Genomic DNA, 23,292 nt, shown 5'->3' with positions numbered 1-23,292 from the left:
GTTTTGACTATAAAGGCAATTTTTAAAGAATTATTCTACTGGCCACTGAAATATTGCTTTGGAGTTAAGCTGGGCTCTGCTAAATCAATTGCTCTGCCTGACCTATATATTCTGTCTATTGACATGCAGCCTACTTTACTCTTTTGGCAGTTATTTCAGTAAAAATTCAATGTGCTGATCTCCGGCGGCCAAGGACAGGCCAATTGCTGGAAATGGAAAACAACTTCAGTGCCAGTGACCTGCCCCAATGTGGGACTGCAATCTCCATGGCATTCTCACGCTCTAGTACCATTCCCTTTCCTGCACAAGGTTTCAACCCTAAGCATAGACAAGGAAAAGGAGACTGTTTGCTTTCCTTCTGCTCCCTTCCTAACCTCTTCTCTCCCGTTATTTAGCACCTAGAACAAGAGAAACACGAGCTACGGAGGCGATTTGAGAACAAGGAAGGAGAATGGGAAGGGAGGGTGTCTGAACTGGAAAGTGACGTGAAGCAGCTGCAGGACGAGCTGGAGAAGCAGCAGGTTCACCTGCGCGAAGCCGACCGCGAGAAGACACGGGCGGTGCAGGAACTCTCCGAACAGAACCAAAGACTCCTGGACCAGCTCAGCAGGGTGAGTCCCCACAGCACAGCCAGGGCAGGCACCTGCCACCCTGGGCACACAAAAGCAGCTCTGCTGTAAACCACCTTTCGGGCAAGTGAGTGGGGAAGCTCCCACTTTCAGGAAAACAAATGCTTCTGCCTCTGGTCATGTTGCACAGGTGTCCCAGTAAGACATGCTGCCTTTAAACTGATTTTACACTTTTAAAGAGTGATGCATTTCTTTGGTAAAACAGTTATGTTTCTGGACTGAATGGTCATTTACTGCACAGATGTCTCTCACCTGTTTTTCGTATCTAAAACTGGTTTAGAAAATCTGTTTCTAATTTACTAATAGGCTGAACAAATGTAGCATGCAAGGAAAAGGCTGATCTGTGACTGTGAGGGGAAAGGCATGTTGCTGGCCTCCCTTTTTTGAGCTACATTGGCTGTACTGTAAAACTGAACATACCCTGTCATTCTAGGACGGTGTGTCACTACAGATAACTTTGCCATGGTTAGATGTGTGAGAACCTACTGAAATTCCTTGGAATGGCATGTTTCATCAAAGAGCTTAACTTGCCTGTGAATGAAAGAGGATTTATTGCGAGGCTGCTACAAATCAGCCTAATTGACTGAATACTTACAGCATGAGTTTCTTTCTGACAGCAAAAGACTTAACAGTTTCTGCCTCCTTCCCCCACAAGTTAACCTGTCTTCCAGAATGAAGAACCTTGTTTTTTTTCTCCCCACTGGACAGTTAGTACAAACCATAATTTTAATGCTTGAGAACACAGTTACTCCAGCAGATAAAGGCATTTTCTTCTTACCAGTTGCTTATTCCCAAAATAGCATAGAACAAAAACACACACCACAGATTCATGGTGAAGAGGCCCATCTAATGTTCTAAGAACATCTTTCAGGCTAGATTCTGTCCTAGCTGAGTCTCTGGGGCTGACACAGGGATTTTGCCTATGGGATTTTCACCCCAGACCAGGAGACTCTGAAATGGGCCAAGTACACAGGTCTTCACTCAATCTGTGTATGCAGCTTTCCTGTGCCTCTGGAGGTAAGAAGAGCAAGTTTTGGGTATGACACTCTGTACTGATCCTTGAAGAAATCATTCCTTATTCTGCTGTAGATTTTCTTGTCAAAGACTAAAAAAGCCACTTAGTGCAATTTGATTTTTTTTAACTGGCTTTAAAAAAAATACAAAAATACCTCAACTTCCTTAACTCAGGAACATTGCTAAGTTTATCCGTGTTTTTAAAGCAATATCTCCCAAGTGCAGCAGATGAGCTAGAGAAGATATTTCACCCTTTCTCTGGACACAGCATATTTCACATACAACATGGATGAGAGATTCCACCCAAGCTTTCACAAGTTGTGTGTTATGTCAAGTTTCTTATACAGGGCTAAGAACTTGTCTCCCATCAGACTGGGTGACCCTCAATAATTTCCTGTGTATGGATGATTTCTGTCACTGACTGGGAAATGTAAGGCTTGTTATGGTTCCAGCATAAGTATAAACTGAAAGAACAGACTAGAAGGTAGGAGAGGAAAACCAGACAGCTTGCTTTGGGCTTTAAACCACATGGGATTATCCTCACATGACACTTGCGCTGCGGGAGCCGCTCACAGCCAGACGCTCAGGGAGACATTCAGCTAAGCCTTGTCAGAGGAGCCACCAAGTCAAGTCTACCAGCATGTAATGTCCCAGCATGGGTTTTGTTCCCCTAACTTCCTATTACTGCCAGAAATAGTCTTCATCAACCCACTCCAGAACTGCCACATCTGAAAAAGTTGAGTCTTGGTGCTGCCCTTCTCGCTCCAGCCCAGCCCTGCTCCCAGCCTGGAGGACTGTAATTCCCCAATGCAGATGAAGCAGAAAGATGCCAAGGCACGTTTCAGTGCTCATCATTGTCACCTGGCCAAAACTTGCCAGTAACTCAAATACACCAACGGATAGAGCACTGGTGTAAACAGTCTTCCTAAAGTCAGGAGAATCTGGGCAAATTAAAAGAGAGTGGGGAATGATCTGTTGTTGTTCACAGGGATTTAGCTGAGGCTTTTTAAAATCTCAGCATTATATTAGCACTTGATTACTGGCTGCTTAGTATTCCACATTTGCTGCTCCATAGTGCAATTGCAGTCTCGTGTCTGGTCTCTTATTTTGAAGAGGTTATGCATGTAATCCCCGAGGCAGTGGTAGTGCTTAAATCCTGCACCCACATAGTCCTGGCTCCTGTGCCACTTAGGCTTTCAATTAATAAAAAGGACAAACAGAGCTGCATGGATGTGCTTGCCTACAGCCATATTGCCATGGGCTGGAGTCCTGCCTGGGATCATGAACTGAGCACTGACAGAGGAAAGGTCCTGCAAAGAAGTGCTGTTACAGCTTCTGTGACCTTTGAGGTGGTGTCCTCCTTGAATTCCTGGTTCTTCATTTTGCACCTGCCTTTCGTGTCATGGTGGGTTCTTTGGGAGGAGGGGGTTAGGAGAAGTCTGGGATAAGGCAGTGAAAGCCTTACTCAGAGGCTCAACTCTGCCCCATCCAATACTGCTATACCCTGCTTCACTCACGGGACAGAAAGGGAGCCTGCTCTCTGGTATGAGTCATTCTACACTAGTAGGCACTAGCTCTTTAAATTTGAATTTCCACAGTTTTTGGCAATTAACATCTCATGGCCCCATTTCACAATACTTGATCATCTCCCTCCTGGAGAAGGTATTCCCTTGGCTTAGGTTCTACATGTCAAATGACAGTCTCAGCCTCAGGAGCTGCCAGCCCACACGGTCCTGTTTGCTCCTTCTAGAGCCCCTGGGCTTCAGCCTCTTTTACCTCAAAGCAGGGCAGCAGCCACCATCCTAACCCTCCTCCTCCCTGCTACTGATGACGTTCTTTAACCAACTAATTAGGCTTTAGGACATTTTTTTAACCCTGCCTCCCCCAGAGATGAAAAGCCAACACAAGCACATACTTTGTCTAAACGTGGCACAAATGCAAACCAACCATGCACACCCCCCCCACACACAGATAGCAAGGGGACTGAAAAAAATCCAGCCTCAATTCTAGCAAAGACTGATAAGGAAAACTCAAGGATAGGGATTTTAAGTCTGTTCCAATCTCTAAAAATTATCCTTTTGCCTCTGCCAAGAGGCTAAAATAAGGTCCTTAAAATGATTTGAGGTCTTCCGATGAGGTGGTGATATAGGAGAACTTTAAATATCTAATAATAGTAAGTAGGCTATAAGGAACTTTGCCTCCTCTTGAAATACAGCCTTTGGTTCTCTGCTTTTAGCAGAATGAAGATATTGCCTGAGGTTATAGCAGCATTAAACCATGGGGAAAATTTGGTGAGCTGGACCAGGAGTGCATAGTGAAGGAAACAACTGAGATGCCAAATATCAAGTTTAAGATCTCCACAGTAACCTTATTTTTTAATTTGCTAAGTGATGATTAAAATCCCTTCTGCACATTGCTTTGATTTCCCTCCCCCTGCCTCAGCACAGCAAAGCAGGAGCTCTCAGCAGTGTGTCCACACCAAGCTAAATGCTGAATTTACCAAGGAGAACTGCAAAGCTCATCGTGAGCAGGATGCCAGGGTACAAACTGCTCACCAGAAATGCTCAGAGATAAAGTATGGGAGTCAAAGAACAGTTCTGCTGAGAAAGTCGAGGCTTGGGAATTATTACATGTTCTGTTTCCAGCTCCTTCAGTCTCTCCCATCTGTTTCAGTTCTCCACTTGGGAAAAAAAAAAATCCTGTGCTCTCTGTCCTTTAGTTATAAAATGTGAGGGCAGTGGGTACAGGGAAAGCTCTCCTCTTATTGGTGCTCACAGCAGGTAACACAGCTTAAATCCTGTCCCCACCTTTGGGCTTCTAGGAGTTACTAATGCAAACAATAATAACAGGCAACCCTCTTCCTATAATGAGGCAACATATTACTACTTTGTCAGGAAGTGAATGAAAAAAGACTTTCACAGTGTTTCTAAGTGCCTTCACCAGATGGCTTTCCCACACATTTCCTGCTACCCAGCTCTGGGCTCCTGTAGCTGTTTGCTGCCTGTAGCTTGGGCGAGGATGTGTCCATGTATCCTTCCCTGTTCAGCTGGGCTTCCTTTATGGTACATGGAGCATAAGGAGGCAATTTCACAGTGTCAGGCTCAGGTAGTTTTTGCAATGCAAATCTGTTTTCAGTGGCAGGCAGAAGCGTGTCATCTTGCACCACTGAAACAGCTCTTTGTGTTCAGAGGGGAGCTCTGGGTCCCTCAGAGGGGCCCTCAATCACCAAGTTCTTATATTCACTCAGCATCTAGAGCCAACATGCTGCTACAAAGAATGAGGTGTTTCAGTCAATCCTTCTGGTACAGCAAGAACATGATCAGCCAGCCCACAAGTCTCCAAAGGAGGTTTTATTTACTAGGCACAAAACCTTCCTTTCAGTAATTTTTCAATTGAAGGAGTTCTGTTTCTAACTTCATGCTCTAACATGCAGCATAGCTTCAGAGGACTGGCAGGCACTGCCTGGCTTGGATTTTAGAGAAATGGGTTTTTATTCAAGAATAAGCTGATCATGTTATATTCTCCTTTCCAAACCACTTTTATTTTAAATACATCCTTTTGTGGTCAAGAACACACTCACAAGAGAGGTGAACCTGTTGTCTATTATTGATTTGAGGAGATTTTTCTGAATGGTTAGTTGTTGGGTCTATCAGCATAGGAACAATGTTGGTTTTGAGAAATTCAGACTATTCACTGAAAAAAAACTACTGGAACAAGTGTGCTGAGCAAGATTCACTGTTTTTGCCATGACAGATTTGTAGCTATTACACTATGAAGTGGCTTGTCTTTAATTCTGTATTTTATCTATACAGGTGCTTAATGCAAGCCTCCTTATGTTTCTTGTTTATTAGGTTGTCTCTGATAACCTGACAGGGTCTATTGGGAACTTCATGCTTAGCACAGAGGCAAAGGAGTCAAGCTGAATTTAAGTCCTGCTTCAGGGGATTTATTTTTAACCAGAAGAGGATCCAGGGTGCACCTAAGCTAAAGAAGAGTTGCTCTGACTAGCCCCACATTTCAAGGTGCAGATCAGTCACTACACTGAATTCTTTTTCATAAAAATTGTCCAGTTTTTGCTGTGGCTCAAAGTGTTTACTGGACCTATTCAGTGAGTAGCTTACTATGAGGAACTCCCCTCTGCACTACTCAGTAGCACAGAGTTTTGTATAGCCAATCTTGATCTGAGCAGTCTAAATTCAGTGGAGGGGGGGAGATTGCACTGGAAAAGGCAGCAGCTACTTTAGGGACTGAAGTACCTGCTTGTCATGGCAGCTCAGGTAGGGCTGCTCACTCCCTGGGGGAGGCAGAGAGTCCTCCCAGCACTGCTTTGTGCCTGGCATAAGGCTCACTTATGCTTCTGTGAGAGGAAACAGATACCACCACAAGACAGAGCCAAACACTGAAGCCAGCAAACCTCCCATGAACCACATGAAGCATTCCCCAGGTCCCCTCCCCTCTGGAGCATCAGCAGATCCTCACACCACACAGCCAGGTCCCTCATCACCCAGGGAATACTGATTAGTGCACAAACAGGAAAGGCTCCTTCTCTCCAGTTCCTTCTCCCCTAGCAGAGAGCACTTGTTAATAATTCAGCTTCGTGCCACATCAGGCCTGGAGTGCTGAGGCTTTCTATGCTAAAGCTGTAAATATAGGACGTGACTGCAGCTGCGTGTTCTCGCCTGCAAAGTCCTTCAATGAAATGATTCAGTGCCCCAGAAGGTAATGAAGAAACATCTCGAGGTCACTGCTGAGTGGCACTTACCCACCATCCCTCTGGAGGAAGGGACACAGGCAGGGAGAAAGGCTCAACCCTCTGCTGAAAGTCTGTCTGTTAACCCCATTTTAGGACACCCAGAGCTTCAGGACCCAACAGGAACAGGGCCATCCAGACACCAAGGCATGAACACAGGAAATGCTAAAGAAGTAATTTCAGCAAAGATGGGTGAAAGGCACCCCTACAGAGTTTGCCCCAAAATTTTGCACCCACTCATTTAATGAAAGATTTTTACCCTGGAATCCTTTAGTTTAAGTGCTGGTGAGCACTGAGGGAATGGACAGAAAGGCAAGGGACTGTAGTGATAGGACAAGAACTAATGGGTGCAAATTGAAAAAGAGTGGAAATTTAGGTTAGATATTAGAAAGAAATTCTTTACTGTGAGGGTGGTGAGACACTGGAACAGGTTGCCCAGAGAATTTGTGGATGCCCCAGCCCTGGCAGCCTTCAAAGCCTGGTTGAATAAGACCTTCAGCAATCTGGTCTAGTGGGAGGTGTCCCTGCTCATGGCAGGGCAGGTGGGACTAGGTGATCTTTAAGCCCCTTAACATTCCATCATTCTAAGAAAGCTGTACATGGGATAATACAGGGGCTACTGAATAGCAAAGCCCTCCCTAAGGAAAGGGTTAAAAATTACTATTAAGGTTAAAAAAAAAAAATGTTACTGTTAAGGCAGTGGAGCTACAAAATCCCTGTGAAAGGATGGCATCCATGGGTCCCGGGGGCTGGGTGGGACCCTCATCCCCCTGCGGGGCAGCGGAGCAGGTTCCCCGCCATCCCCGGGGACCCCGGCTGGTTGCAGGATGACAGCACCGCACGTCCCAGCTGGTGATGTTGCTGTGGCAACCGGGTGTGATTCCTGAGCTCGCGGTGCCACGGCAGCGAGCGGACGCGCAGGGAAACGCACTTGGTGACGTCCGAGCGGCGGGCGTGCCGAGGTCCGTCTGCCAACCGCGTGGGCTCGCTCGCTGCCGACGTGTCCCCGCAGTGCCACCTCACCCCCCGCACCCCTCTCCCCACGTTTCCTCCCCTGCTCACGGCAATTTTTCCCCCCCCAAAACCCCACTGGGGCTGTCCCAGCCCAATGCAGCCTGTTGTCCGTGCCACCCACAACGAGCTCCTGAGCCTGCGGGGGGACAGGTAAATATTTTGTTTCCTGGGTAGAAAGAGTCCCTTGTGAGCTCAGCCCACAGAGGGTGACTCCACCAGGGCATGTCCCTGGAGTCCAGCCCGCACCATGGCACGACAGAAATGATTATCTGCCAGAGCCACTGAGCCTCCACCCTGTGCATGGCTCATCTCACACCCTCACACGCTTGTGGTGCCTGGATGGAGCAGCAGAGGCTGGACCCGAGAGACATCACAGAGCCCAGACCTCCTGTCCCACCACCTCTCCTTTCCCCAGGGCAGCACATCAGCAGAACAAGTGTCCAGAGCATTATCTAGGACAAACACACACAGATATAAAGCACGTGGTAGTCTGCCATGCACTGTTTTTCCCTGCACTTCAGCTGAGCCCAGCTCACAGCCCAGCTTTCTCCTCTAGCCAGTGGTTCTAGAAGAGATTTCTGAAGTTCCTGCAAGGCTTCTGCCTTGAGACATCAGCAGCAGCACTAAGCTGTGAACACCTGAAAGCCAGAATCCAACATGAAACTGAAGCTGAATTTGTCCTGGAGTGAGGAGATAAAAATCTGAATGAGTGCCTTCTTCCCCTCTTGCATGGCACTAAAAATTTCAAGTGGCTATTCTGTTTAGACCCATGTCATTATGTTTATAGGAAGTATTTTACTGTGCAGGAGCTCAGAGGTAGGAACACATGGGCAGAAGAAATTCTTTCAAAATATTTCTGCTTATTCACACTTGCTGTAAACACTTCCTCCAGGAGATTCTACAAAGTAGGACACACAAGGTGTTTGCATCCAGCCACTGCATTACTAGCTAGAACCAGGGCTGAACATGATTGAAGGCTTTGCAAATATCTACACAGGAAAACCAATTAAAAACATTTGATCTTTAAAGAGCCATTCTGGGTTATAAAGTTTGCACATCTTATAATGAAAGTCTTTAAATTCCTCCTTTTTTTCAAGTAGGATTGCTTTTTCTAAATGCAATTTAGTAGACAATAGCTCAAGAGGGAGATCTCTTCTCCACTGCAGGGGTTTTGCCAGCTGTATTGGGTGCTCTGATTACCCATGAAATCATAGAAGCCCCTTGCAAAAGAGCCCAGAGCTTAACCAACATTTTGTTTAGAATGGCATTTAGCAAAACCCAGTTTGCTTTGAGCACAGATATAGGATCAGCAAGACTTGCTGATGCCACAGTGCAATACAGAGCTGGGTAATGCTTGGCAGTGCCACCACAGGGATGGGAAATGCCACCACAGGTGGGAACACAACACCATCCAGAGGCAAGAGTACAACGGGAAACAAGTGATGGATGAGGACATAAGTCAAGGGACCTGCACGACAGAGCAAGTGGAGTGAAAGGCTGCTCATAAGTAGGCCAAGGGAGCATCTCACCAACAACCTCATTAGGTGTCCTCCTGTAGAGGCTCAGTTCTGTAGCTGCTGAGATTTGCACCAGGTTTCCATCATGGAGAGGACCCCTGTCAGTGTTTGAGGGGGGACTATCAAGATCAGAAGTGTTGGGAACAGTTCCAGTGGCTGTTCTCACCATCTCCTAACTGTTCTTCCCAGAAGGTTCTAATGCTGAAGCATGGGAACAACACTTCTAAAAGGAAGAATTTCTTGGGTAGTTTCAGCTGGGTTATGATTAATGCAGATGTGTCATAAATGTAGAGTTCTCACAGAACAGTTACTAGATCTGAGGATGTTTGGATAACTAAAGCATCCAGCTCATTGAATCTGCCCTTTAAATACCATTTACTAGTTTCACTGTGCAGTTCATCTGACTTTAAAGAAAAATTCTGTTGCATTTTGTCTTTACTGCACCCCCCCTTCCCCTTTGTCCCTCATTCATTCTCCCCTCCTGGAGCCATCTCAAGCAATCAGTTGAAGCTTAAGCTATCACCAGCCTCATGCTGGTAGTTGTCTCTGCAGTTTTGTTCCTTAAGCTGTTGTGAGACCAGTTTCTTTGAGGTCACCTTGGCCCTGACTTGCAGTACACCAAGAGAGGAAAATTTAACCTTGTGATTCCCTTGTTCTCCACATCCTTGGAAGTCTGGAATCCACTTCCAGACTTGGCAGAGCTTTGAAGTGACAGAGGTGCTCTTAGAAAGCTGTTCCATTTGGCAACCATTTAGCCTAAGCTGTTCATGGTTACTTGTTGAACAAAGCACCATTGTATTTGTTTGCCTACACACTCAGATCCAGGAAAACTGAAGTCTGCTGTAATTCATGTATTAGACCAGCAGATTTGTTGCTCACACCAGGACTCCAAGGAGGTATAAGCCTTGAGACTTGCTAGAGGGAAGGGTCTATACTTGCAGAAAAGATCTATAGTCCCAATAGCTTTTGCAGGTGAAGTGTTTCAGGACCAAATAAACACCCACAAGTTTTAAGAGAAGGGAACCTTTTGGAGAAGTACTTAAAGAGTTCTCAAGTGTTTCTTTACTTAGTAACAAGTGATTTGCATAGATTTTATTGCAACACCAGAAGACTGAAACACTGACAGACTAGGCAGCAATTGTCAGTATAAACCAGTAAAAAAAGACCCTACTGAAGGAAAAGTCTCCTTTCCACTCAGGCAGAATACACAAGAGCTCTTGATCTTACAGAACAGGGATGAACTGGGTTTTTAAGGTGTGGATTAGAAACTTAGTGACCTATGTCCCATACTGAAAATGTACCACCCCAGGAAAAGGCCAGCAGTCAGACATTACTCCTTGACAAGTTTAAGCCTCATTCTTCATATCCCTTACATAAAGGACAATGTGTATAACTTGCAGGGTAGGAATTAGACTGACATGAAGAAAAAGATCCTTGCTGTAAGGTTGGCTGAGTAGAGGAGATGGCCCAGAGATTCTACAAGGTCTCCAACAAAGGAAGCTTTTGGGAAGTGGCCAACTGGTCAGGCATGGCTGAACAGTTTTCACACTGACATGGGAAGAACTAGGCAAAGTTAAGCCTTCTGAGGTTTCTCTTTTATGCAGACAAGACTTTCACTAACATCAGGTCAAGCCTTCTTGCTATGTATGAATACTAAGGGAAAGAGGCAGAGAAGCCTGAAGGAGTACTCACAAGGAATAAGTGATCTCAAGGACTTTGGAACTGACTTGCACTTTCATCTTCATGGGCATAAAGTAATGAAAGAGTGCAAGCAAATGTAAACAGGCCACTATTCAGAGGCAGGTTCCAACCTTTGCTTGAACATGAGCTCTTGAGCAGACTCAGATTTCATGGGAGTCACACTTTCTAGCAAATTTATGTTTAGATAAAGCCAAATGAGAAAGCCTGAGATGACCATGTTTGTTCAAAAGAGATTGTAGAATTTAGCAGTGTGATATTTGTCCAAATAACATCTATTGATCAGCTATGAAGTTGCACAGGGATTTGCCAACTCGAATTACTCCTGTAAGTTTGCCTCTATTCCAGAGAGATTTATTTCCCTAGGCTTTACTCTGTGTTATTTCACTTCATGCACAAATTCTTCCTAAATGTTGTGCTGCTTAGTCTTCATTTCCCTTTCCACCTTAGCACAAAGGACCAGATATCTTAGTGAAGACTAACTAATAAATATCCAAAGCTTTAAGAGCTCAAGGCAAATGCTTATGGAATCGATTTCATTAATACAACCCCTTCCTGGGCCCTTTCTGTGCCCAGGGCAGTGGTGCCATGGGCACAGGCCCTCACCCTGCAGAGCTGCAGACAAGGAGGGGTCTCTCAGTCTTGGGCTGCTTTATCAGCAGAGGCTGCAAGAAACCATTCCAGGCATTATCCAATCCAGCAGCTCAGTTAATCTCTGCTTACCCAGATTAACTGTGGCATCACGAGACACAGCCCATCAGCTTCAGGCTGGCTCTCAGCAGCTCCCCCCTTTCAAAGGAGTATTCAGGCTTTCAAAACTCAGGAAATTCCTTCTGTCTTCCCATCCTTCATAATCCTCCATCAAGAGACAGTACCAGAGACTAAAGAGGTCAAGCTGGGGGAGAGGGAAGGAGACAAGGCAGCCTTTTGCCCTCATTTGCCTCACCTCAGCACAGGAAGGGAAGATTTGCCCAGTGTGGGACAGCTCCAGACCACAGAGCTTTAGTGCTCCTGGTCCCAGACATGGGCCTCCTCCATCAGTCTCTGCCCCTTCTCATGGTCAGTGAACACAATGCCAAGAAAATATTTTGCCATGTGAAACAGGGAACGCAGAAGCCTTTCCAAGCATGAACTTGTTCAAATGAAGATATTAACTCTCCGGCTTCTTTTAATCTCCCTAAGCAGAGCTATAAGTCACCCCAGGTCAGGGAAAGTGGCATAACTGACCAAAATACCTGCTCAGACCCACATCCCAAGTAGCCCATGATGTTAATCCTGCCCACAGCTCGGTGAATGTGACATAAGCACCCAAAGCCCACAGCCAGGTGGCCACGGGCAACTGAACTCACCCTGGGGACAGGGATGGAGGAAACAGCTGTTTGTCTGGAAAGGCACTGACAAAGCACATACAGCCTCCATGCCTGTCTGTACATACACATCTCCTCCACTCTTCCTTCCCCTCACATCCCTTGGCACACAAGACATTTGCATGAGGCACCTCCTAGTATTTCGGGCACGTGAAGTGGATGGTTTTCATTAAGCCTCTGTCAGCACCACAGACTGAAATGGCTTCTTTATACTGCTTATCCTTATTTATACTCTGCTGATGCCACAGAGTGCAGGTGGCTGGACAACCATCTTGCAGCACCACAAAAGCCTTGTCTGCCCCTTCCACAACACTGCATGAGGCCACTGCAGGATGAATTGGAAAAATCAAGGCCAGGCTGCTGCTGCTTTAATATCACTGGAACATTTTTTGCATGTGTACCAGTCCTCCATATTCATCACAGAAGAGACAGTACTTCAAAGGCACTCATATAATCACTTTTTGGTGCATTCCACCAGCATCGTTAAGCAAATGTCCATAAATACCCTTCTCACATATCTTGTTTCACTCAGATTATCCTTGTCTCCTTGGCAACTGTCAGATGATGTATAATGCTAGCAGGGATTAGCCCCAATGAGCCTTATAACCCTCGTGTAAATTCCAACTCTATGAAGGGACCTGACCAAACACTCTTCTTTCCTGGTAATGTTTAAATGTTGCCATAAACAATATTAAATCCAAGAACCTTTCAGCAAACCTGAGTAAAGATGAAAACCAATATCGAGCTTTTTAAGTGGTACTATTTGTCTTGTCCCCCAAACAAATAAGTTTGAGACAGGGATACACTTGGTGTTTCACATCTTGACATGTAAGGCTGTATTTTGAATTAGGACTTAAAAAAAGGCTTGTGCTGAAAACTTGGGCTCTAATATCTTTATCTTCCCCGTCCCTTGGTGCCAGTGGGGATCACACTGGGAAATGCCAAATCCCTGCAAGAGCTTAACAAATTTATGCTACACTTTAACCTATTAATTTCTGTAAACCAGCTGGGTGCACACACTGTCTGACTTGGGACTTTCTGCTTCTGAGCAAGCAGCTATGTGCTGCACCCTCGTGCCCCACTGTCAAAGCAGACAGACACCACCAAAGCATCAAGCCAAGGAGGTACAGCACAAGCTTTCTGCAAGTGGAGAATGTCTCTGCTCCATACCATGTCTGGGCCTGGTGTGGAAGCTGGTTGTCTCTTGGAAGCCCATTTGGCATTCCTGGGCCAAATTTTGCCATGTATGGTCCTGACTTGAGACCTGTCCCCACGTGGGAGATGCAGAGTCTACCAGTGCAGGGAGCTGAGCAGCACTGCACTGTGTGTAAGTGTTAGGGGTTGGAGTATCTAAGTGATTAAAAACAGCCTGTGATGCACTAGTGACATGGTTAAACTACTTGTTCCTTCTTCACTCTGAGTCTTTATAACATCCCAGTTTGAGGACATCTGCTCTAATTCAACAGAATTAAAAAAAAAAATCTTTAAGCAGAGCCAAAGAAAGGAGGCTGAAAGCAGCACCAGCCTCAGGAGCAAAACCAAATGCAGACACACTATAGCATAAATAATAGTATTTCTGTAATTAAGCAAACAAATCTCTGGCACAGCATTGTGCCTATATGGGAATTCAACAATGTGCCATGGCTGATATCTATTAGAGTAATCAACTAGAAAGAGCTGAGGGAGGAGGGGAAAAAAGGTCTCCAAGATTGTTCCAGGAGGTAGGTCACAAAACAGTCAAGCCAAGGGGTGGTGGGGAAGCCAGTGCAGGCAGGGTAGTGACAGGCAGAAGAAAATCCAAGTCTTGGCACAAGCTGGTTACCAATGATGCAGCCTGGTTTCTCTGCATGTTTCTGCAGACCTGTTTGCTCCCCAGCCATCTGCCAGCTCCAGCACACACCTCATCACATGCAAGACATGCAAGGAAGGAGAGATGGGATCAGTGGCTTCAGGCAGGTGATTTTTAGCACAGATAGGATAAAAATCTTCCTAACTCATGTCTGTGTACTGGCAGGAGTTCCAAACAGCACCATTTTAGACACTCCAGCACACAGCAGGCGCTCAGGAGATTTAGTGTTGCTACCACAGGCTTGTGCACATAGAGAAATTCAGCTACAGCAGCAGGAGTAATAAAAACTGCTGGAAGCTGAATACCATGATCTCCTCTGTCACTGGTCACATCGCTCTTGATGTCAGGCAGCAAAAGGAAGAGAAAGTTAATCATTTCTATGCAGGGAAGCTAGGGAAGATCCCAGTGTAAAATCCTACTGTAGTAGAAGAACTGGAGCAGGAGATCAGCCTGTGCTCAAGTGCAGGATAACCCACACACACTTGAGCAAGGCAGCCCTCTCTGCTGAAGATAAAGTTATTAAAACATAACTGGAAAGCAATGAAATTTGCCACAGTAAAGTATGATCACACTCAAACAGGGCTTTCAAAATGAAGCACACTCCCAACAGTAACTTGCCAGGGAGTCTTCAAAGCTGAAGAACAACTGCTGCCACACCAGTTTTGTTGTGTTTTTCTTGCTGACTTTATAGCTGGTCTCCTGTTCCCTAGTTAGGGCCAAAAAGCACATGCACAGGGTACATGCCATCAGTACTGACATTTGCTTAAAAGCACCTGAGCCAAAGCCAACAGCATTTTCCCTATCCCCTCCTCTTGTTCCCAAAGGGCACCTCCAGGCCTTTACACACTCTGCCCCTCCAAGACAAAGCACTGAAGGTGAAACAGGAAACTCTGGTGAAGGGAAGCATGCTCCCCCCTTTTCTCTTTTCATGGCAGCTTTATCAAGGGTGCTTTTCCTTACCACACAAAGCCTCAGCCATCAAACCTTCACCCACCAGGGCTAAGAGATCTTTTCTCAGCATCAGACACACAGGACAAGCTGCCAATTCTATCTGTACAACATCTCCCAGTGTAAGATCTTGTGCAGTGCTTACAGGTCTCCACACCCCAGCACTGGTTTGCCCCACGTCTGGGCTGCAGATCAGTCCCCAGACCTGCCTGTCACTGCTCCCTGACTCAGCCCAGGCTTCCTGAGAGCTTGCTTGGAGTCAGCTGTCAGAAAGCAACAGCCTCTGTGCCAAAAAAGCACAGCTTGAATGATTCTTACCCCTCTAAGCAGCATCTTAGTGGGGAAAAGGGCTTTCAATTCAATGACACCTGAGCTGCCATTTGCAAAACCTTGGCTACAGGTGCGAGTCTAAATCTAACACGTTTGGGCCAAATTGGCTGCCCACAGCCAAGCACAGTCTTTGTGATGCTTTCAGTGGACTCCAGCTCCCAGACAGTCTTTATTCTAACACAGCTGCTGGGATGTTGCTACAGCAGGTTTTTCTTCCTCTGGCAGCACTGCACCTCCCCTCCTTCAGAAAAATAACTGAACACAAGAAGGGTTTGTGACTGTGTTGTCTTCCCTACAAGAAGACAGGACTATCCATGCTTTACTGATGTTTACAGATACACCAAAGCTTGAAACTCATATAGAGAGGGGCTCTTTCCACTCCCTGATAATGATTCTCCTGCAGGTGTATGATTTGGCATAGTATATTTTATATGCCATCCCACAGCATGTGCTGCACCCACCTCGTTTTTCAGCTATGTTTGCTCTCCACATCTACTTGCTTTATTTTTTTAATTCCAAGCACAGCTTTTGTAGGACTTAAAGTACTGAGATGCCAGTGAGTTTGCCAAAAGCTGTTGTTTAAATAAATTCAAGCAAGAACTTTTAAAAAGCCAGATTGTAGGAGGACAAAGCTCCAAGGAGAGATCCACATTCTTGTTTCCAGACCCTCCTATCATCTAGAGACTGGCCACAGCTACACCCATGCAGTCTCTTCAGAGGAGCACCTCACCTGCCAGGTTGGCAAATGCATAAGAGCTGGCCACTTACAGAAGTACTCAGCAGCTTCCCAAAAGCTGGGTTACAGGTGTTGTTCGGAAAATTTATCTTCAACTCTGAGTACACCTGCTGTGGCTTACTTTAGGCTCTAAATGAGAAGTTACTATTGCATATTTGCCCCTACACACTGCTGTGGAGGTGCAGACTGCTCTGAAGGCCAAGCCCTGCCCTGAGGATCTACGAATTAAAGACTTAATCCCCTTAGTGCCGACATCTGTGGCACTGCACAGGAGGTAAACAAGTGCTCCTGTGTTCATCATCTGCTGCACTGAGTCACGGGCTGAACCTTGGTGGAAACAGAGCAAAGCTGGGCTGAAAGGAGACAAGTGATCCTGTACTTATTACATATGGTAATGTACAAAGTATAGATTGGGCTGCAGCAGATCAAAGTGCTCAGATGTTATTACGAACACACTGTAATTATCTTTTGTCAGCAATCACCAAGAGCAAGGTCTGCCTTGTGCTCAAAGTCTGCTCCAAAGACCTTATGCTCTAAACAGATCGTTTCATGCTGCCAGTGAGGGAGAACAATTCAGATATAGCTGGAGGCTGCCAAAGTACAGGAAGAAGCATTGCTAAGTTAAATGATATCTCTAGAAGCTTTTTGTCTGCAGGTATCCAGCCCAGTTCTGCTGTGCTTAGAATGACAGATCAAATACTAGCTGACCAAGAGATATTTTTAAGTAATGTGTTACCTAACAGCTCCAGAACAATCCCTCAAGAAAGTAGATTTGTACCTTTTTATTTAAGCATTGCAATGTGACATAACTGCCACATGATTTTCATGTTTGGGTTTTTTTTTTCCCCCCAAAACTTTGTCATGGATTTACTCATTTTTATGTCATTCACCTTTCACTTATGACACTTTTGCACATATCAGTGATTAAAGCATTTAGTGAAGAGAAAGCTTTAATGGAATAGTTTGAAACTGTAGCTCTCATCCTGGCCAATATTCACTATAGGGTTTGGGTTTCCTTATTTTTCTAAAGAAAGGACCCACACGTTCTACTGTATCAGCCATGAGAAATAAGCCCTCTGCACAAAACATCTTCTGTCTTGGTTTAGTTAAGCCAAGCTCCTAAAAATTACTTCTTAGCTCTTCCTCCTCCGAGTTTTGAAATAAATTCAACAAGTTTTGTAAGAAAGTAGCAAACACATCAGCACTACTTTTTAAAAAACAGCCTGATAGAAGTTATCTGGAATCAAACTTGGCAGGGATTTAAAAGCTAATAAAACATCTCCAGGTCAATCTACCATAAAATCTACATTTTAGAAAAATCTTCCTGTCTGAAGATTTCCCGAGAGATTAATATATTTTAAACCAACTCTTTGAGTTTTGCCCCATCTTTTTTGGCACTCACTCATTTCACATGTATGGGAACAGACACCAGTATTTTCATGCACTCAGACATGTTTGTAACTGCACATTTGAGCATCAGGTCTACATATATTGGAAAACTTTTGGTTTGTATACTACTAAATCCTAAACCAGTATATTGTGAGCTTAACAAGGTGTATAGATGAAGAGCAGACAGAGCTGCTAGCCTACCAACACATATTAGATATCCCCAGTGGAGCTCAGTTTAATTTTCTTTGAAATAAAGGAGAGAAAGTGCTTAAAGCCAGAGTAAGAGACTGCAAAAAGTTTAATTATTGTCTCTTTCTTCCAGGCACATTTGAGCTTGAACACCTTCAGGCTTAAAGTCTTAGACTAAAAGAATTTCATAAAAAAATAAATTCAAGAATGGAGATTGGCTGTCCTGACTTCTGCCTACCTGGGGAAGACAGCAAAGTCCCTCAGAGCAGGAGGGAATGTTACATTTCTCCTTGCCTCCACCATCACAACCTTCTGCTTAATTTTTCAAAAGGTTTTAATGACCAGGTTAAGTCTTCATGTTTCCAGTTCAGTTATTTCCAAACTAGTCAGGCATTTTGTATTTCATTATCCTGTCATCTGACCCATGCTTATGGCTCACTAGAAATTTACTGGAATATTTTTCAACCTTTAGCTCACATAGAAAAGTCAGACTAAGCTCAAGCAAATCTGGATTAAAAACCCACATCAAAGGTAACAGCCAAAATGCTCTATCAAGATGAAATATGCCTTTTGTCAGGGGAAAAATAACTTATTCATGGAAATTAGGCATTAGAAATGCATTAGAAATTATCTAGGAGAGCAGACCACTGAACTTACTGATGCAAAACATGAACCATCTACCTTTCAAACCTGTACCATTCCCTCTGCTAGTCCAAGACAGAACTTCAGGAACTGCAGTCTCACACACAGCTGTGGGGGGAATGACAGACTTTTTAACCTGAAGGTCCCAGACCCCCTTGCAACATGTTGGACCCAAGATGTGCTCCACTGAAATTAATGTTGTGGTTCCTCTCAGCTCCATTTGAGCAAGACCAGATCAATTATTGCAGCCATAAGCCCTTTCTGCTTCCATGTGCAAACAGATAACTGAAGTGCAGAGGAACAAATGCTTCATTCCAAGTGATGTGCAGCATCCACACGGAACTAGGAGAGCCTGATAGTGTTACATGTTCTTACCCTATTCCTCCTCAACAACCAGGAGCCAGGCTGCTGCCAACAAGCCCATATTCAGCTCTGTTCAGAGCCCAGACACCAGCCTGGGAGCCTCTGTGCAGAGCTGTCTCATCTCCCACACTACTTCTGCAAGGGGAATTTGCACACAGAGAGCAAGAGCCACTTCGTGCACTACTTAGCATGGCGTGTCCTCCAGGCACACTTTGTCCTCTGAGTTATCTCCAGTGCTAATTTATTGCAGCATTCAAAGCATCGTGCCTCTGGCAGTCCCTCCCACAGGAAGCTGGCTGACTCATTTTTCCACACACTGTATTTTCCTCTCCACAAGAGCCAAATGCTTAGGTCAAGAATAAAACATTAAAAAAAAAAAAAAAGGGAGGCTCGTGTTTAAGCACCTCCTAAAACATGTGCACAACCCACAGCCACTTGTGAAGCTATTTCTCTCATTCAGACAATGAACCTGGAGATGTTACACCCAGATAGAGTTGCCCCCATATGGCACACAACTGCCTGTGCTTTTGTTCTAAAAAGCAGTTCCTAATCCTGTAAATTGATTTAGTCCCAGCTAATGGCCTTTGGCCTCAGTCAAACAGTTATCTGAGCACTTAATAAAAGACAAGATGAAGACCACCATTTTGCATTCATTCCCCTAAGCTCTTCACCAAAGCATTCAGGTCTTTGCCTTACAAACTGGTTCTCATATATAACCTAACCTTATAGGAAGGGATAAAAAGAACAATTACATTGCCAGGAAAACCCTGCCAATCTACTCTATTTTCATGCTTTGCTTAATGATGCAGCAAAAGTTCACTGTCTTTATGAAAAGGACTTTTCAAGGACGCTTGGAAATAAAAAAGTAGCAGTACCTTATTATGTCCATCTCCAGCAGCACTTCCAGTCTTCCAGCCGTGAGAAACATGGGAAGCAACCAAAGTCAGCCAAGGCAAACACTTCACCTCCCAAAACAGGCAATCCAGCTTCAGTCTGAGGCAAGCTAAGTTTTACAGAGGTTTCCACCAAGGAACTAAACATCTCCACTCTAACAACACTTCACCTCAACGAGTAGGTTCCAGCCCACTCCCCTAGAAAAAGCCCCAGGTGCTCCCTGCTCTCCCTTAGGGCCAGCTGGGCCTCTGCCTCTCAGGTGTGAGGCATCAGAGCTGATGGGCATTAACCCATTGCCACCCACGGCAGCCACTGCATGACTGGGACATGTTGAGAAGAAACAGCACACATTCTTGGTTTGTTTTATTTTACAACACAGGTTGGGAGTTCAGTGGTAAACAGGAGGTCAAAGGACATGCCAGGCATTTCCCACTTGCCCTACAGAAGGGAAAGGAAATAAATCTGCAGCAAAGAATTCTCACTTTCTCATTTGGAAAATGAAGGCTCATATTTCCAAAATGTCTCAATTGTGAAAGTAGTGCAGAGCTTAGCATAAGCTGCCACTGCTGCCCTTTGTCTCACAGAATCCTCTCAGGATAGGTTTAAAGCTACAGCCATGAGGCTTTTCCCATCAGTAATGTGTCCTGAGCCTGATGCTTATAAAAGTCAGTCTCCTGGCTTTAGCAACCCTTTGGATCTTTGATTTCCTTTTTTTCTTGACAAATCCATTTTGTGCAAAAATAATGCTCTTTTGTTTCCTCTTTTGTCCCCCTGCTCTGTTGTCATATAGGACCCCCCAACCAATCTAGCTCGCCTGTGCCAGCCTGTTTCCCACTGAAGGGAAGGCTCATCAGCCTGCATGGCTGTAACAAAGGAGGTCAGGCACTGTGTCACAGAATCAAATCCTTCTGCCTGAGCAGATAGGGATTTATGGGACCCTCCAAACAAGAGGAGAGAAGGAATAACCAGGAGAAGACCTGCAGGCATGTAAAGAAAAGTGCAGATAGCTGAGCGTGAAGGGGTGTGGTACCAACATACCAAAAGCCAGATACAAAGTAATTTGCCTGAATTGCACTGAAAAAGGTGCAGAGGGAGGGAAACAGGTGCCACATCCAGCTCACAATCTCACATAGCTGTATGGCTTTGAGGCCAGGCCCCAGTGAGGACACCTCAGGCTGGATGCTGCATGTCCCTACTGAGGCTGCCTCACGTACCTTACCTAAATGAAGCAGCAGTCAGGGGGTCAAAGCAGGAAGAACACAAAGGGTGGGCTGACAGGTGCTATGGCAGGTTGCAGAGATGGTTCCTGAGCAGAAAAAGAAACCTCTGTTAGAAAGTAAATCTCACCTGCAAAACCTGAGCAGATATAGCCACTCTGGCTACTGGTATTTAGTCCACCTGCCTGTCTGCTTATAGCTACCAGATATACAATAAGTATGTATTGGATAGCACTTGTACAGTCTTAAAAATCCGGGTTTTTTTCTAAAAATATCCCGTAGGATCAATGTTAATCGTCTCTGTTGGATATTTACAACCAAAATACCTTGTAAGTGTTGCAGGTTCCTTGAATTCTCATTTTTCCACACACCTTCTTCCCGGCAGTTTGCAGCTCTCACACAGGGACCAAGTGGCTATATACTCTGTGTAGTTAAATCCCCCACACCTGGGTAGTAGCAGAGTGAGGGATGAGACAAGAAGAGGATGATTTGTACCCACTAGATCATTTGGCTGGGATGGGGGCAGTGCTGGCCAGCACTCCCCAGCTCCAATGTCCTGCGCTGCACTGGGGGGAAGTGGGAAAAGGGCCTCTGGAAAACCCTTAGCCAGGCCCACCCTCCTCCTCCTTCAACCATGGTGCTCACGGGGCTGCTTCTCACACTTTTAACCTCAGCTGTCACTGCCAGACAGTGTTTTGTCCTTTCCTAAGTGCATTTCTTCCAGAGGCAGTGGATGACAAGCTCAGCCGTGCCCTGAGTGTGGCTGTGGTGGAACCAGCTGTGTCCATCTTGGGGCCGCCCCGGCCTCCCCTCAGAGGGTCCCTCAGCCCCACCGACAGTGCCTGGGCACCACGGCCCAATAAATTCCCCTCCTCACCTCAGCAAAACGCGTATTTAATAATTGTCATTAAAATACTCACTTGCCACACACCCTTCACAGCTTTACTGATGATATCGGCCACAAAAAAAAATCTCTTCACACCAAAAAGGGAAACGGCACCGCCACAACGCCGCCAGGGTGGGCAGTATACACCCTCAGTACAGCTCCACCCTCGTCTCTCACCCTTTTAAACCAAAAAAAAATTCCCCACTAGTAATCCAGCCTCTGGCAATAGCCAGTCTGAGCTTCGTCTTTTACTTTTCCAGTCACTGTTTTAACTCCAAATTCCTCTAATGGTAAGTGATTTCCTTTTCTTTAACTCAACCCACGAGCTTTTTAATCTTATTTTCTCCCCCGTCCTGTTGAGGAGAGGGAGTGAGAGCAGCTGGGTGGGTTCTGGCCAGCCCACCACATTTTCCAATCCTCCACACTTAATGGAGGAGGTGCCTTGACACAGGGAATCCCTCTGGGCACATAAATCAGCAAATACAAGCTGAAGCCCTCAAAGGGTGATGAATGCAAGCACCACTATTACGTAAGAACTTTCCTGGATAGATTAATGCTTTGAATAATAATTTAAAGTTGACCTGAATTAAAAACTTTGGTAAAAATCTCTCAAAGAATTCCCAAACTGAGCAACCCCCAGGTGTGCAAAATATTGATGGTGGCTTATGGAGCCATCCTAACAAATTTTTTTGAAAGTATTATTCTAAAGTGAGATTTTTGTTGTTTCCTCCTTTCCTTGTGTTTCAATAGCCAAATATATTTTCTTTCCAGAGAAGAGCTGGGAATCCAGGAACCTGCAGCCAGGGGAGGCAGCAATTAGTGGTTTGAAGTGTTAATGGGACCACAGTGGGAATGGGGAGTCCCTTGAACTCAGCTATTAGCAAATTAATAAAAGGAATAACACGATCTCCTGAGTGTTATAAATTTAGCACTAATTAGGACTTCTCTGTCTTAGTTATTTTAGGCAAGAAAATCTTCAATATCCTTTGTTAAATCTGAATCATCTTGTTTGTAGAAGGAAATCATATGGAAACATTGGTTTCTTTACCCATCTACAGTCTATTAAGCTTTTGCCATTCTCTCTTTCTTTCTGATTTATAGCTAGATATTTTGCATATAGTTAGTTTAATTTATCAAATTTTCTCCCAAAAGAGGATTTTCTTTGAATGAGACTAATCTATAGGTCATTAATTTCTCACAGTCCATCCCAAGTGTTTCAAAGATCCCCACTTCACAGGAGTGTCAGTGATCCAATTTATTTATATTTATTTTATTTATTTATTGCTTATATATTCCAGATGTTAAACCTCACGGAGTTATTGTAACTGGCAAGCCATCTTTCTCTGCCAAAGATCTACACAGTTTTGTGTATTTTAGCACTGGGGAATTAATCATGAGAGAAACTTAATCAGGTTTGCAATGATAAAAAGCCCTTAATTAGAGCAGAAGCCAAAATGTCCTCCTGCTCTTCCTTTCTTCTTACACTGCCCAGATCTCATTGAAACTTTGCCTGAAGTCCAGAAAACAAATCTCACAGTTGATTGAATATTTCTAATTGTGAATTGATGTCTATGCTTTTGCAGATATGTTTCAAACCCTGCCTGCTGGCTGTGTTGGCTAATTTGCCCATACCCAGGAAATTAATTCTTTTTTAACTACAGAGCAAAGCTGTGATGTTGGGCAATACATGTCTGCCTTTCTGCAAAGAATATTACTTGTCTCTAGCAAGATCAATGCATCACTAAATGATTGGCATAACCACAGAAGATTTAGCTTTTAATGTTTAGGAAACACTGATGGGGGAAGAGAAAGCTCAACAGACTGGCTGAGGCAGAAGAAACTCACTTCCATTTAACAAAA

At 44.8% G+C, this 23,292-nt stretch overlaps 1 protein-coding gene across 5 annotated transcripts in view; it reads left to right on the top strand.

Moving 5' to 3' along the window:
• Positions 1-23,292, top strand: part of BICDL1 (BICD family like cargo adaptor 1) — a 48,418-nt gene that overhangs the window by 4,312 nt on the left and 20,814 nt on the right. For all 5 annotated transcript variants that reach the window (XR_003916181.1, XR_003916182.1, XM_029963302.1 and 2 more), the window contains exon 2: positions 396-611. Coding sequence is in view for 3 of the 5 variants with exons in the window: in XM_029963302.1 (XP_029819162.1) it covers positions 396-611 (216 nt within the window). In the remaining 2 variants the exon portion in view is untranslated. The remainder of the gene's footprint in view (positions 1-395; positions 612-23,292) is intronic.

Source organism: Manacus vitellinus, unplaced genomic scaffold (assembly GCF_001715985.3).
Source record: "Manacus vitellinus isolate BGI_N305 unplaced genomic scaffold, ASM171598v3 scaffold_58_pilon, whole genome shotgun sequence".
Lineage (NCBI taxonomy): Eukaryota > Metazoa > Chordata > Aves > Passeriformes > Pipridae > Manacus > Manacus vitellinus.
Note: the sequence above shows the minus strand (reverse complement) of the source record. Positions and strands in the feature narration are given on the sequence as shown.